This window comes from Cydia fagiglandana, chromosome 25 (genome assembly GCF_963556715.1).
Source record: "Cydia fagiglandana chromosome 25, ilCydFagi1.1, whole genome shotgun sequence".
Taxonomy (NCBI): Eukaryota; Metazoa; Arthropoda; class Insecta; order Lepidoptera; family Tortricidae; genus Cydia; species Cydia fagiglandana.
Window position 1 is genome coordinate 2870664 of NC_085956.1, and position 15637 is coordinate 2886300.

The 15637-nt window shown below is 40.2% G+C and overlaps 1 protein-coding gene across 1 annotated transcript; it reads left to right on the forward strand.

Moving 5' to 3' along the window:
- The first annotated feature begins 5133 nt into the window (after positions 1 to 5133).
- Positions 5134 to 14135, forward strand: LOC134676731 (zinc finger protein ZFP2-like). The gene is made up of 5 exons (XM_063535117.1): positions 5134 to 5587; positions 6028 to 6360; positions 12192 to 13405; positions 13622 to 13692; positions 14126 to 14135. The coding sequence occupies exons 1-5, from the start codon at positions 5134 to 5136 to the stop codon at positions 14133 to 14135; spliced, it is 2082 nt and encodes a 693-aa protein (XP_063391187.1).
- Positions 14136 to 15637: the final 1502 nt, after the last annotated feature.

A 15637-nucleotide genomic window follows, 5' to 3' on the forward strand; every position in this document is an offset into this window, starting at 1 on the left:
TGATTTGGGTGTTTTCTTGAGCAACTCGAGCATTTTCTCCCGGAAACCACCACTTTGATGAAGTAGACCTGATGATGATGATTGTTTTGATTATTAAATGTAGTATGTTCAGCGATTACTGCGGCACCTGTGATCCGATTTGAGTAATTCTTTTTTTGTTTGGAATGAGTTGCCTCCAAGGTGTTTCCGTATTATTTTTGGTTCTGGTCTGATGATGGAATCCATGAGGAATTGAGGGAACTCCTCAGTTTTTAAAGGCACGTGTAACGTGATTTCGGTGTTTTCTAAAGCAACTTGAGCATTTGCTTCCGAACACCGCCAATTTGATGTAGTGCAAGTGTAGCCTTACCACGAGTTTGACATTGACATATTCGCTAAGTTAGCGACGCTAACGTCTTCGTAACTTACTTTTTATGCATCTCGCTCGCACTAATATGCCAGTACGAGCGAGATGCAAAGAAAGTAAGTTACACACACGCTAGCGAATAAATCAATGTCAAACTCTTGGTAAGCTGGTAAGGCTATACTGATCGGGGGTTAGAGTTAGGAGTTAAGGGGTCGGGGATTAAGGGGTCGGGTAATGGTGGTTGAAGGGATGCTGGTTCAGGGCCGAGGGGTACATGGATCAGGGGTTGATACGCTATATGAGGTTGAGTGATCGGGGGGGTTGAGGGATTGAGTCAGTGGCGGGGCGGAGGATGGATTTAGTGTAGTGACAGGAATTATAATTTCCCAGACGGACTCGAGAAAATTCCAGATTACATATTTAATTAAGTAGATACACGAATTTAGTGTTAATCATGATGTTGTTTTTCATTCACGCGTCGCGCTATTAACAATGCGTTAAAACTAAAAATGGAAAAATAAAAACTTTTTACAAAAAAAAGAAAACCGACTTCAAAAAGGATGAAATAAAATATTATCCTTTTTAAGTCTATGCGTTACCAACTGATATGTTTGAAGTCGGTGCCAAGCCAAGTAGTAAAGAATACCCGTCAAAAATAATCAGCTTTATGACTATAAATCCCATTAGAACTGTTATAAATGTGTAAGTAATTCTGTCTGCCTCTTTGTCGCCTTTTCATGGCTAAACAACTGAACCGCTTTAGGTGAAATTTGGCAAGAACGTAAATTCCTTGAATTGTTTTATATTTTGAAATGTAGTCCTCTGAATAAGGGACGGGAAATAACTTCAGTCCCAATCCCACGCTTGCGTGCCGACAAACATGGTACGGACTGTGCCAAGAAGGTTTGATCGTGTGTCCTGAGGTGTGTTCTTAGGTACAGTCGACGTCAAAGATATGTATTATACACTTTTGCACTTTACTCCTTTGTAATAAGACGAAAAGTGTAAACATATTTTTAACGTCGACTATACCTACAGAAAGTACGTTCATTGTAAGGCAATCCAACGTACATCCTTATCGAATCGCACCAAAATCATGGTATGCTTCAAAAGTTGGCTTGGCACCGACTTCAAACATATCAGTTGGTAACGCATAGACTTAAAAAGGATAATATTTTATTTCATCCTTTTTGAAGTCGGTTTTCTTTTTTTTGTAAAAAGTTTTGTATTTTTGTTTTACGCCATTGGACCTAGCGCCATCGCCATTTCATCTTTTGGCCCTCCTTGGCAGCCATTCCCTGGACGAATGGCAATGTTTGCCGAAGCCGTGAAAGTTAATCCGGGCTTTGATCTGGGCTATAACCGCGAAAATCGAAGTTCGCAAATTGTGGGGATTTTTCTCTGTCACTCTAATTACGCCTTTATTGGAGTAAAAGAGAAAGATCCCCGCAATAAGCGAATTTCGGTTTTCGCGGTAGCCGCTCTGAATATTGTGTATAGCTGGTCAAGCAAATCTTGTCAGTAGAAAAAGGCGCGAAATTCAAATTTTCTTTGAGACGCTATCCCTTCGCGCCTACTTTTTTCAAATTTGCCGCCAAGACTTCTTTTACTGACAAGTTCTGCTTGACAAGGTATACTTACTAAATTTACGGTGGGAAATAACAAAAAATGTGAGACTGTGAAAAGGACAAACAATAATAGCGCTTTCGCTGCTACTCCTACTGAAAGATAAGACTATCCCGTTCGGTCATTTCCCCCTCCCCTCATGCCAGATCCAGTTAATGCCAGCTACATACGTAACGATAAATCGTTCCGATAAAACTGTGCAGTCCGACTGTGCAGATAAATCGAACCGTGTGCATGACAAATCGGACTGCACAGTTTTATCGCAACGATTTATCGTTACGTATGTAGCCGGCATAAGATAATAAATTCATGAACGAGAGTCGTAAAGTGGAGTCTCGACAATACAATTTTTCGCCAATCTGATGAAATTGTCCGATCAAATCAGCAGGTGTATCTATGAAATGAAGTTTGTAGCTATGGAATGTTGTGATTAAATTTGTGTACGTGTGGACGCTAGATGAGATTGGCGTCAATTATTTCCTTATCAAATCGGTCGATTTGCCCATCTCCTCTGGACTCCAGTTTACGTGGTGCGGTGCGATAGTGTGTTACCACTATTAATCCTACCGAAGACGAGGCAGTTTGGCCTATGGTCTTAACCTGGCGAGAATGACGAATAAAAAAAACAATCATTGTCAAGAATGTCAACTTGACTTTTAGATGCATACCGACTTCCACAATATGGTTTTGTGAAATTCGCTTTGATGTAAGTATTGTTTAATGAATGAGATGCCGTATTAATTACGATTCCCACCGAACGGGCGCAGTCGAAGCGCATTTCACATTTGTACGCCGGTCCGCTACTCGCGGACGCGTCCAGACGGACTCGATCGCTTCTGCCTTACCCACATAATGTTTAGGCACATTGAAAATGCGCTCGGTGGGAATCGTACATTACTCAAAATATTTGTTTTAAAATGAAATACTAAAGCCACTTTTTAGGTTATGCCTGTTTTGGCCTTAGCTATCATATCAATGGACTACTAGTTACCAGAGGTTGAAAAGAGGAGCTATTTACCATCTATTTATATTTGTTGAGAAGTGTGTGTGGTGTGATATTGTAAGATAGAATTAGGAACAGCGTGATAAGGGAAAAGTGTGGACTGAATGTAGATGTAGTGACAAACATTGAGAAAGGTATGTTGAGATGGTTTGGACATGTGGAAAGAATGAGTGAAAGAAGGCTGACAAAGAGAGTGTATGAGGGAGAAGTGGAAGTCGGAGTTGGAAGGGGTAGACCTCGGCGGACTTTCTCTGATCAGATCGGGGAAATCCTGAAGAAAGGCCAGGTCAAGAGCACCCTAAACCGGCGAGCAATGCGAGCATGTATGAGGAATGTTATGAATGTGAAGGAAGCGAAAGAGGTATGTCAGGATCGTAGCAAGTGGAAATCCGTAGTCTCTGCCTACCCCTCCGGGAAATAGGCGTGATTATATGTATGTATGTATGTTATATTTACCTTATAATTTGACATGCATTACGTCGTTATTATAAGTCAAATATAGTCGGTCAAATCAATTTGTCAGTAAATAGGAACCAAAAAAACTATACTCATCCTTTTCTTTTGGGTACTAGTTTAAGACAAGGATAGTATAATTCTCTCTGTCTATATTTGAAATGCGACAGTCCTTTGACACACTATAGCGCACCCTTGCCGACCTTTGACTACTACAACTACATATTTTTGTTCTTTTCATTTGCTAAATGATATGGAAAATTACATGCGCTATTGTATTGTAGTTCGGGCGATTTTCCGCAACTCGACGTCTTGCGCCTATTTTGCGTGATAGGGGGTGGACCAGTCTTGCCAGCCCAGCTCCTCGAGCAATCCTATCAAACCTTTGATGTTGAGTAGGACCTCGGGGAGGTCACTCGGGGATCCGAGATGTTTTGCCCTGTATGGGGCCAATCCGCTGCATTCCAACACCACGTGAGAGGCTGTTTCTTCTTCCTCCATGCATCCACGGCATAGGGGACTGTCTGTGACACCTGTTATAAAAAGATGTTTGTTAAAAAGTCCATGACCTGTTATGACGGTATCATGTGAAGGGGTCGGGTATCACAAGTGAACATGAAACCTGGATGTGTTCCCACGAAATTTGCATGTCCACCAGACAGAGAACAAGTTATTACAGGATGTCAATCCTCTTTGCAGTATGGGGACCAATTTAAAAGTCCAGGTACATCTTACACCTTTAAACAAGCAATTCTTATGTATTTCTATGTATATTTCGGGAATTTCCAAAATGGCTGTAACAATTTCGATGCAATTTGCTAACCCCCATGGTTTTCGGGGACGAAAAATTGATCTACTCAGGTCTTATCTCTGTGAGAACGCGCATTTTTGAGATTTGTATGTTTTTTAAGATTGGACACTTAATACGACACAACCACTTCTTTAAAACTGTCCTGGAGGGGGGATAGGACGCAAAAGGGGTAGAGGAAAACCCAGAGGCAGCTTTTTAGAACAAGTGAAAGTAACAGTAGGGGTTGTGTCGTATCAAAGAGTCAATGAGCTGGTGCAAGATAGGAAATGCTGGAAGATACTCCACCGACAAGAGAATAACTCTTAGCAAAGCTTGGTCTCCCAGATATTTCATAATATATTTATTTCTGGTTTCATCAAGGTCGTTGTTGGAAATACTGTGAGCTCTAGACTCACGAGCGTAAGTTAAAACGGAATAAATGTATGGCTCCGCTATTTTGAAATAATTCCAATAACTGAATCAACAAATAAATTCTATTTAATCATAATTTTAGTTATTGTAGTTGGTTGTAGTTTTTTAATTATAATTTATAATTTTTTGCATATTTACTTACTTGTTTACATTTTTAATAAATTGATTTAATCATCGAACCTGCTCACAAAATTTCACAAGAATCTGTTGAGAAATGCGACCTGTAGAGAACATCTGGACATACTAAACCCTAATAATTTTTGCCCAAGCTGAAATGGAGACCTTAGCTAACGCAATTAGTTTCACTTGTAACAAACTATGAAATAAAATCTTGCATTTCAATTTTAACCTTTTTTCCGAAATTTTACAAGTAAGTATACATATATTTGGGCAGAAATTTAATACTTGTCTAACTTAAATGCTTTTACCTTGGCAGTGCACATTAAGGAACAGACAGACTATATGCAGCATTCTGACTGTCAGATGGAGACACAGTGTGCGGAACGAATTAAAGAGGAGTCCTCATGCTCGGAGAGTGAGGAATGCAGCACGAGTAAGGCAGCTATGCCGGCTAGCCTGTGCACCGAACACAAACCCTTATGTTCAGACAGCACAGGCTATGGTGTAAGCGAGGCAGAAAAGCTCGCTGATGAGCTAAAGGAGGAGGCACTGTGTTCAGACGGCATGAAGTGTGGCATGACTGGCATGAGCGAGTCAACCATGCTGGCTGGTGTGGATACTGACCATGATGTAAAGGATGAGTTTGTGCTCGGATCAGAGCATGTGAAGGAAGAGCCTTCATTGTCAGAGAGCGTAGAGTATGGAATGAGTGAGGCGGCCATGCTGGCAGACCTATACGCTGACCACGTCGTAAAGGATGATTTAGTGCTGGGGCCGGAGCATCCACATCGGCCAGATGTTTCTCTGGTAGCCCTCGGTAAGTTATCCTGAGTTGTATGTATTTGTGAGATAGTCAATACTAACATTTTTCAAGAACCGGTAAAAAGGTAATATTTTTATAACAAATGTCAATACCAGTTATTTAATCGAATATGTTCTGTCGTAAGTCATAAGTCATACTAACTTAAGCCAAAAATATTGTGTGGTTAACCAAATTTTTTGGCTTAAACCAATTATGTAAATATATTTAAAAAATTTAAACATGAATATTTGTTCCTGAAAATTATCTGTTATGTAACTATATACGTATATGTATCTGTTTATCTATTTTTGTCTAGTACAGTCGCCATCAGATATATCGATATATCTGATGGCGACTGTACACAGGCCTAACAGGGACTAGTTTGATTTGTGTTCTTACACAAATCAACCTAGTCTTCAGTCAGTCTTCTAACATCATGGTTTTATTCTGAGCAGACTGGGCGCTAGCTGACGAGGACGGTTGCCTGCAGGAGTCTCAGGAGCACACCTCACAGCCGGCACTGAAGGACTGCTGCGTGAGGCTCGAGCGCCTCCACTACGGAGCCCCTGCCAAGTACACCATACAAGACACCACTCGCACTGACAGTGAACCTTATTCTGAAGATGAAATGTACACTCAAGTTGACTGTGAGAGTGTGACTGAACCAGTGTGTGATCTTTGTGGCAAGAAGTTTACTCTAAAGTCTGATTTATTGAAACATGTCATGACCCACATTCACATGTCTAGTGTGGAGCAAGAAGGCAGCCGGCCTGTTGTCGCTGATTATGGTGAGTTCTTGATAAAATTCAAAAATGGCTGCAGCAGGCCTCATATAGTGGTACCTAGCGACCCGCCCCGGCTTCGGATGGGTTAACAAATTATACACAAACCTTCCTCTTGAATCACTCTATCTATTTAAAAAAAACCGCATCAAATTCCGTTGCGTAGTTTTAAAGATCTAAGCATATACACCGTGAAATTTTAGTGGTTGTTTTCCCGCGGCAGGGCGATTTGCTATCGGTAGTACTTTCGAATTATGATAGACAAACTTATAAATAAACTGTTTTCCGAAAAAAAAAATTCAAAAAAATAACCCAAACTCGAACAAGCGAAAAACAATAGTAACACACTAAAACCGCAAGTCGACGACAGTTCCCGATATTGTAAACAGATAAACAAATAAAAAAGCACATGTTACTTTTTTAAACTGTGTGCTTGTTGTGGCTAGAGTGCTTTACAATACAATACAATACAAATACTCTTTATTGCACACCTCAATAAAATAAGACAATACAAAAGAAAACAGAAATACAGGCAGAGGTAAACAACAGGCGGTCTTATCGCTAAAAAGCGATCTCTTCCAGACAACCTTTGGGTAGCGGAAATTAATAAATTTACATATGTCAGTAGGTGTTGCAAGTGCAATGAAAGAAACTTATCACTAAATACATCGAAAACAGACAAATTACCATGCAAAAAATAAAAATAAACAGAATAAAAATACATATACAATACATAAACATACTTACATAGACATACATAAATAAATACATATATTATATATAATATAATATAATATAGCAGTGTCAGCCATAGAGAAAGAGTAACCAGATAAAAGCATTAAGGAAGAGATAAGAAATGGAGTTTAAGTAGTCTCTTAAAAGAATTAGGAGACTGAGCGCACCTTAGGTCAAGAGGCAGAGAATTCCAAAGTCGAACAGCTTGAAAAGTATAGGAATTATTATAGTATTTTGAAGCGGAAGAGGGTACAGAAAGAATTAACTTCTGGGCGGACCTAGCGGAACAGAGATAACTGAAGCGATTTTTGAGATAGCGTGGAGTTGCAGGGTTGAAAAGAATAGAATATAGAAGGGACAAAACGTGAAAGTTACGACGGAAGCGGATAGGGAGCCACTTGAGCTGTGAACGGAAGTGAGAAACATGGTCATATTTGCGTAACCCAAATATAAACCGAATGCAGACATTTTGGATACGCTCAAGCTTATTAAGTTGCTCCTCAGTGAGATCGAGATAAGCCACGTCAGCATAATCCAGAATGGGGAGGAGAAGAGTTTGTGCGAGTGCAATTTTGGTGGGAATGGGAAGGAAGTTCCGTAATCTTCTAAGTGAGCCTACTGCCGCGAACATCTTCCTGCTGACTTCGCCCACCTGAGGTCCCCATGATAGAGTACTGTCGATGATGATGCCAAGGTTCTTTACTTGTTGCGAGTACGGAATTAGAACGCCATTAAAATAAATAGAAGGAACGCCAGCAAAGTCAATTCGGGGAAGCAGTTTTGGGCTACCAATTATAATGGCCTGGGTCTTTGCTGGGTTAACTTTAAGGCCAAAACTACGACTCCAATTCGAGATGCTCTCTAAGTCGCCATTCACCTTACCGATCATAGACGGTAGATCTCCAATAACACCCTGCGAGTAAATCTGAAGGTCGTCGGCATAAAGGTGATAGTGAGAAGAAAGTTTAGAAGTGATAGAGTTAATGAAAATGGAAAATAACAAGGGGGACAACACGCCGCCTTGCGGAACGCCGGCCAACGTGTTGCACCAGGAAGAAAGGACATCATCTACTTTAATACGCTGCCGACGACCAAATAAGTAGCTATGGAACCATCCGATTACTGCAGGAGATATATTAAGGGAACGTAGTATTCCAAGGAGAACGTCAAAATCGACGGTATTAAACGCATTGCTAAAGTCTAGCAGCGTTAATACCGTCAACTTTTGATCATTCATCCCCGCCCGAATGTCGTCAGTGATCTTCACGAGAGCAGTAGCCGTACTATGACCAGGACGGAAGCCAGACTGGAGGGGGTTAAGGAGACTATATGTGTTCAGGTACGATGTCAGCTGTTTGTGTACAAGTCGTTCGAGAACTTTAGATAGGAATGGAAGAATTGAGATGGGACGGTAATCTGAGAAAGAAGATGGATTAAATTTTTTAGGAATCGGAACGATACAGGCGTCCTTCCAAAGTGAAGGAAAGGAGCTGGTGGAAATAGAAGTGTTGAGAATAATGGAAATGACAGGAGTAATTATGTCAAGGAGGGGAAGGATCATTTTACGGCTAATACAGTCGACCCCAATGGCATTAGACGCTATGGATAAAACGTTTTCTTTAATATCACAGTCGGTAAAAGGAACAAGACAGAAAGGAGACGAGTCAGGAGTTGGAAGAGAAGAGAGATATTGAAGGGTATTAGATTTGTCAGGGCCACGAAATTCGGCAGAAGCAGAAAAATGCATGTTAAGCTGATCGAAGTTAATGTTTTTGGGACAGTTCTGCTGAGATTTCCCAACACCTAGCGACTGAAGAAATTTCCATACCTTCGCAGGGTCGCCATTCTCAACAGACTGGTGGATATGGCGTCGCTGAGCATCACGACAGATGGTGCTACAGCGGTTGCGTAATGCGTGATAGCGAGATTTGTTAGCTTCTGAGGGGTTTGACTTGTACCTCGCTTTGGCAAAGTTCTTTTTGTCTAGTAGCGCCTTGATTTCCTTAGTGAGCCAAGGAGCAGGAAGATGCTTTACTTTAATCGAACGGACTGGGGCATGCTCGTCGTAGAGTTGGGTCAAAAGGGAATTAAAAAGTAACACCTGGTCATCTACATTATCAGTTCTAGAGATAACACCCCAGTCAATTTTCGAAGCGTCATCACGAAGTTTACCCACATCCATCCTACCAAAATTACGCTGACGAAGGACTTTAGCTTTAGGTTTAGGAGGTCTGATTTTATAAGACACGTAAAGAAGGTCATGGTATGAGAAAGCATCAGCAGGATGCTGGCCGAACTTGGCGACGTGAGAAAGTGAGGATGTGAGAGTAAGATCTAAAAGAGAAGGAGTGCAATTTGGAAAGTGATGCGTAGGGCCAGAAGGGAGGATATTTAACTTACATGCATGTACCAAAGATTTAAGAGATCGGGACCGATTGTCGTTTTTGTGGAGGCAGGTATTAAAATCGCCCATAATGATGTGGTGATCAAAGGAAGGCATGAGGTCTTCAATAAGTTTCTCTAAAGAGGCGAAATAGTTAACAGTAAGAGACGGAGAATAAAAGACCCCAAGGAGAAGTTTCGTGTGCGAAAAAGAGATGTCAAGAAAAAGATACTCAGCAGTATCTGAAGAAGGAGAGTGTGCTGACGTGCATATAACTGTAAAAGGGATGTGAGAACGAAGATAGATGGCAACTCCACCACCACCCCTGCCCACGCGATCGTTACGAATTAGATGGAAACCAGGTAGGGAGAACGAAGTAGACGGCAAGCAAGGCTTAAGCCAGGATTCGGAAACTAGAACTGCGTGTATATTATTTAAATCAAAAGTTGCGCTCAAGTCGTTGTAGTGCGCAGGAATGCTTTGCGCATTGATATGGACAATGTTTAGATTTTTACTGACGTCACTAAACTCTGAGTTAAGATGGTCATGGAGAGAAGGTGGCAAGCTCTGGAAACTGTCGTCAGAAACACTTTTATCAGATGAGCAAGACACGAAATTGTCACTACAATCAGAGGCACTGCTATGGTTGAACATAAATAAATATGTAATGTATATTAAAAATCAATAAATAACAAGTAATAAGAAGAAGAAAAAAAAAATCCTAAACGCAAATGCACTAGGTTACCAACGCTACCTGCCAGCATGTTGGAAGAAAAATATAAAGTTACAATTTAATTATGGTGTTTTACAAGTCAAAGCAAAAACAAAACGCAAATTTTGAATAAGGCAACACTGAACGGATATGTCATTAATGACAGCTAAACTAAACATGAATCTATACGACAAAGTCAACGAAAGATTAAATAGAAAGAAGGTAGAATATAAAGTGTAAAGCGACCAAATACGAAAGAACAGAATTAAGGCTTATTATACGACTTAAGTTAAGAGGTTGCACAGAAAAACAGAAAGTTATTTACAATCGCGAAACAATCGGCTTTGCTGTTTGACAACTGAAATTAAAATTTACTTAGACTGTTCCTTCACGATTAACAGCAGTTGAAATAAAACCTTTTTATTAGTTTGATGATTGCCATTACGTTGTGTCAACTTTGGTAAATCGAATAATTACATCCTCTTCGCTCTCGGAGTAATTAACAATGGAGCCGCCATTAACAGGCGTTCCCCTCTGTCGAAAATAGGCGGCCAATGGTCAACCTCATGTCAACCATATGTATGGACTGACGTTTATCTGACATGACGTACCTATACATTTGATGTGCCCCTCCCCCGCAAAAAACGGCAGACTATTTTGTACCGAAAATTTTAGACATGGCGTCTCCGTTGGTTATATCCTCCAAGTCTTCGCTTATTAAACTAATGTGATAACAGATCCTGTCAATGTCATCACTGCTATTTCTAGTAAAATGGATCGACATTACGAATATTCTAATTTAGAGTACGTCGCGATGGTGCAGTTGTACGCTAGGGCTAACTACGACTCCCACGCCGCCCGGCGACTGTACGCGGAACCGGACCATTTACAGTCGCTGCGTCTTCGGGGGATTTTAAACCCCCAAGTTCCACACGGACGAACAATTGTCGCCGCAACACAGCGGCTGCTTAACCACGGTCAGTTTCAAACGCCAGCACATGCACAGGGCAGAGGTGATTGTGTATTGAACGTGGCGGATTGCAGTTCGAACAATTATTGCGGTATCGGGAAGTTTAAGTGTTTGTTAAGTTTTTGATCATTAAAAGCTTGATCTTAACTTGTTATGTTTACTTTTAAGGATCTGCAAACTAACTGCACGTAAAATGTGTGAAGGAAAAATAAATGGAACTACTTTTTAGGTTATTTTGGTATACTGGTGTTAGGTCACTTTCGAGTTTCGTTCGACACATTTATAAATCTGGCATTTCTTAACATTATTTAAAAAAAAGATTACACATCGACTGTATATCGATAGCAGAATCATTTCGTTGCGGGAAAACAACCACTAAAATTTCACGGTGTATAGGGACAGACAGACACGGGAAGCGACTTTGTTTTATATTTTGTAGTCACAGTAAAGGCCATAGTCGGTTTTCCGTAGTAAGTTGGCCCTTAAATCAATTTGATTCGGGTTTTTTTTTGTGAGTACCTCATATGGTGAAGGATATTTTTTTGCTGAGTATCAACATCCTACTAGTGACAGTTTTTGACTTTTGATTTTATTTATTTTTTCTTTATTGTATTGTTTTTCGGGATGTATTCAAGCGATTTGCTTAATTTTTTTAAATAGTTTTCTTTATTTAGTTATGCATCGATACTCAAAAAACGAATACCAGTTGTCATATCAAAAAAAAAATAAGTAAAAAAATAAACATTCTTTTCATGTCGTTGTGAAGTAGTGACACCTCTAATTTTTTTTCCAGTTGTAGGCAAGACATTGGCCTACTACTTGCCTAAATATCAAAATTTTCCAAACGGTACTTCCTGTCAAAAATTAGCAATGTGTGTGGTCAAGTCCTGTACTCAATCGGTGTTTTTCAATGTAGTATACAAACTCTTCAATTATGTTTGCGTTTTCTTATCAGGTTGTCGTATTTAAGAGTAAAATGCCAATCAAACTTAATGTTTGTATTACACTTAATGTTTAACTTAACAATGTGGTTTCAGTATTTGAAGAAAAGCCGTTACAGGAGCGCATCCTTAGTCGAGACTCTCCGCTCGCGCTCCGAGACTGCTGCGTGCGGCTCGAACACCTCCAACACCACGAGGCGCTCGCCGGCAACGACACAACACATACTGACACGGAATCTGTTACTGAAAACATATATGCTAGAGACTGTATCGTTAACAATCGTACAACAACTAGTGACACAGACAATGATAATGAAAATATATATGCTAGAGACCGTAAGAGGATGTTTATATGCGATCTTTGTGGCAAAAAGTTCGCTTTGAAGGCGGGTTTAATGAAACATGTTGTAATCCATATACACGTACCTACTAACGCCGGATCGATTGAGCCAAATAATTCACAATACAAAGTAAGCATAAATATCTTGAATGAAAACTCAGATATAGATGAATATGTGTGTGACACTTGCAGAAAAACATTTCGCCGCAAATATGACTTGATTCGTCATATACAAAACACGCACACGCAAACATATGATAAAATAATAAAAGCAAAGTCAACGGTCTACGAGTGTAATAAAGAAGATAAGAAAACATATCCCTGCGGCACATGTGGAATACATTTTACACAAAAAGTGTATTTAATTACACATAAACGAATTCACACTGCCGAAAGGCCTTATTCGTGTAACATATGTGAAAAACGGTTTAAAACTTCTGGTTGTTTGAGAATTCATGAACGTGTTCATCCTGGTGTAAAGCCATATTCGAGCGAACCGTGTAACAAGCAGTTTCAGGATGTGCGACTATTAAACAAACATAAAAAAGTTCATACAGGTGAAAAACCATATATGTGCGAAATATGTAAAAAACAGTTTTCGAACATACTGTCTTTAAATATACACAAAGTTACCCACACGGGTATTACGTGTGAAATTTGTAAGGAACATTTTAGGCAATGGGAAAAATTTCGAATTCATAAGCGAACTCACACAGGCGGGACGATATATACGTGCGCGGTGTGTAATATGAAGTTTGCAAGTGTCTGGAAATTCAATGCGCACAAACGAACACATACAAACGAGAGGCCATACGCATGTGGAATATGTGGAAAGCGGTATACACGAGCTTCTCATTTAACGAGACATAATCGGTATCACACTGGTGAAAAACCGTTCTCCTGCAAGATGTGTGTTAAGAAATATTCGGAACAAGATTCTTTGAGCAAACACATACTAAGCCATACTGGAGCGAAGCCTTATTCTTGCTATGTCTGCAAAAAACGGTTCGCGGATAAGGGCTATTTGAACAAACACATACTAAGCCATACTGAAGCGGAGCCTTATGCTTGCAAAATTTGCAAAAAACGGTTCGCGCATAAGGGCAGTTTGAACACACACATACTAAGCCATACTGGAGCGAAGCCTTATTCTTGCGAAATCTGCAACAAACTGTTCGCGCGAAAGTTCAATTTGAATACACACATACGAAGCCATACTGGAGCGAAGCCTTATTCCTGCGATTTCTGCAAAAAACGGTTCGCACACAAGGGCAGTTTAAAAACACACATACTAAGCCATACTGGAGCGGAGCCTTATTCTTACGAAATCTGCAAAAAACGGTTCGCGCATAAGGGCAGTTTGAAAACACACATAATAAGCCATACTGGAGCGAAGCCTTATTCTTGCGAAATCTGCAACAAACTGTTCGCGCGAAAGTTCAATTTGAATACACACATACGAAGCCATACTGGAGCGAAGCCTTATTCCTGCGATTTCTGCAAAAAACGGTTCGCACACAAGGGCAGTTTAAAAACACACATACTAAGCCATACTGGAGCGGAGCCTTATTCTTGCGAAATCTGCAAAAAACGGTTCGCGGATAAGGGCTATTTGAACAAACACATACTAAGCCATACTGAAGCGGAGCCTTATGCTTGCAAAATTTGCAAAAAACGGTTCGCGCATAAGGGCAGTTTGAACACACACATACTAAGCCATACTGGAGCGAAGCCTTATTCTTGCGAAATCTGCAAAAAACGGTTCGCGCATAAGGGCAGTTTGAAAACACACATAATAAGCCATACTGGAGCGAAGCCTTATTCTTGCGAAATCTGCAACAAACTGTTCGCGCGAAAGTTCAATTTGAATACACACATACGAAGCCATACTGGAGCGAAGCCTTATTCCTGCGATTTCTGCAAAAAACGGTTCGCACACAAGGGCAGTTTAAAAACACACATACTAAGCCATACTGGAGCGGAGCCTTATTCTTGCGAAATCTGCAAAAAACGGTTCGCGCAAAAGGGCTTCTTAAATATACACATACTAAGCCATACAGGAGCGAAGCCTTATTCTTGCGAAATCTGCAAAAAACGGTTCGCGCATAAGGGAAGTTTGAACACACACATACTAAGCCATACTGGAGCGAAGCCTTATTCTTGCGAAATCTGCAAAAAACGGTTCGCGCATAAGGGCAATTTGAACACACACATACTAAGCCATACTGGAGCGAAGCCTTATTCTTGCGAAATCTGCAACAAACGGTTCGCGCGAAAGTTCAATTTGAATACACACATACGAAGCCATACCGGATCGAAGCCTTATTCTTGCGAAATCTGCAAAAAACGGTTCGCGCAAAAGGGTAATTTGAACACACACATACGAAGCCATACTGGAGCGAAGCCTTATTCTTGCGAAATCTGCAAAAAACGGTTCGCGCATAAGGGCAGTTTCAACACACACATACTAAGCCATACTGGAGCGAAGCCTTATTCTTGCTTAACATGAGATATTTTAAGAATTTAAAAAATCATAATATGCTATGACACGTTTAGAGTACATTTAAAATAAATATTTTTTTTATTAATAAGGAGTATTACACTAGTGACTTAAGTATACCATAGAGTAACTTATACATACTGTACCTTAAACTGTTTTTGACAAGTTTTCACAGACAATCATTAATCAAATATGACATTGATACATCAAGGCGGTTTGTTTACAAAGGGCCTACCGGGAAACGCGAAATCGAACTTCAGCTACCTGCCTCTTTATCACTCGAATATGCAAGAGTGGTCTCTATCACTCTTAGAGGTTAGATAACAACATTTCGACTCTCTTCGTTTGCGGTAGTCCGTTAGATTTTGACTTATTGTGGGAGCGACGCCACCTACGCAGTTTGGCGTAATATTCCCTATTCTCTACGAGATTAAAGTATGTTGTATGGAATATCATTAAGTATGTTTTAAAAAAGTTTGTTCGTAAAGACCCCAGGGGGCAGATTTTTGAATTTCGAGTTTCGTTCGTTTTCGAATTTCGCTCGATTTGGTCACACGGAAATCGGTGGAAAAGGGCGAAATGCTAATTTTTGAAATACGACCGATAGAAATTGGGAGTCAAGTGGTATTGACCACTCGTTTTAAATTATATTAGTAGAATTTAAATGCAATGTAGTGGAGATATTATTGAACGAAATACGCG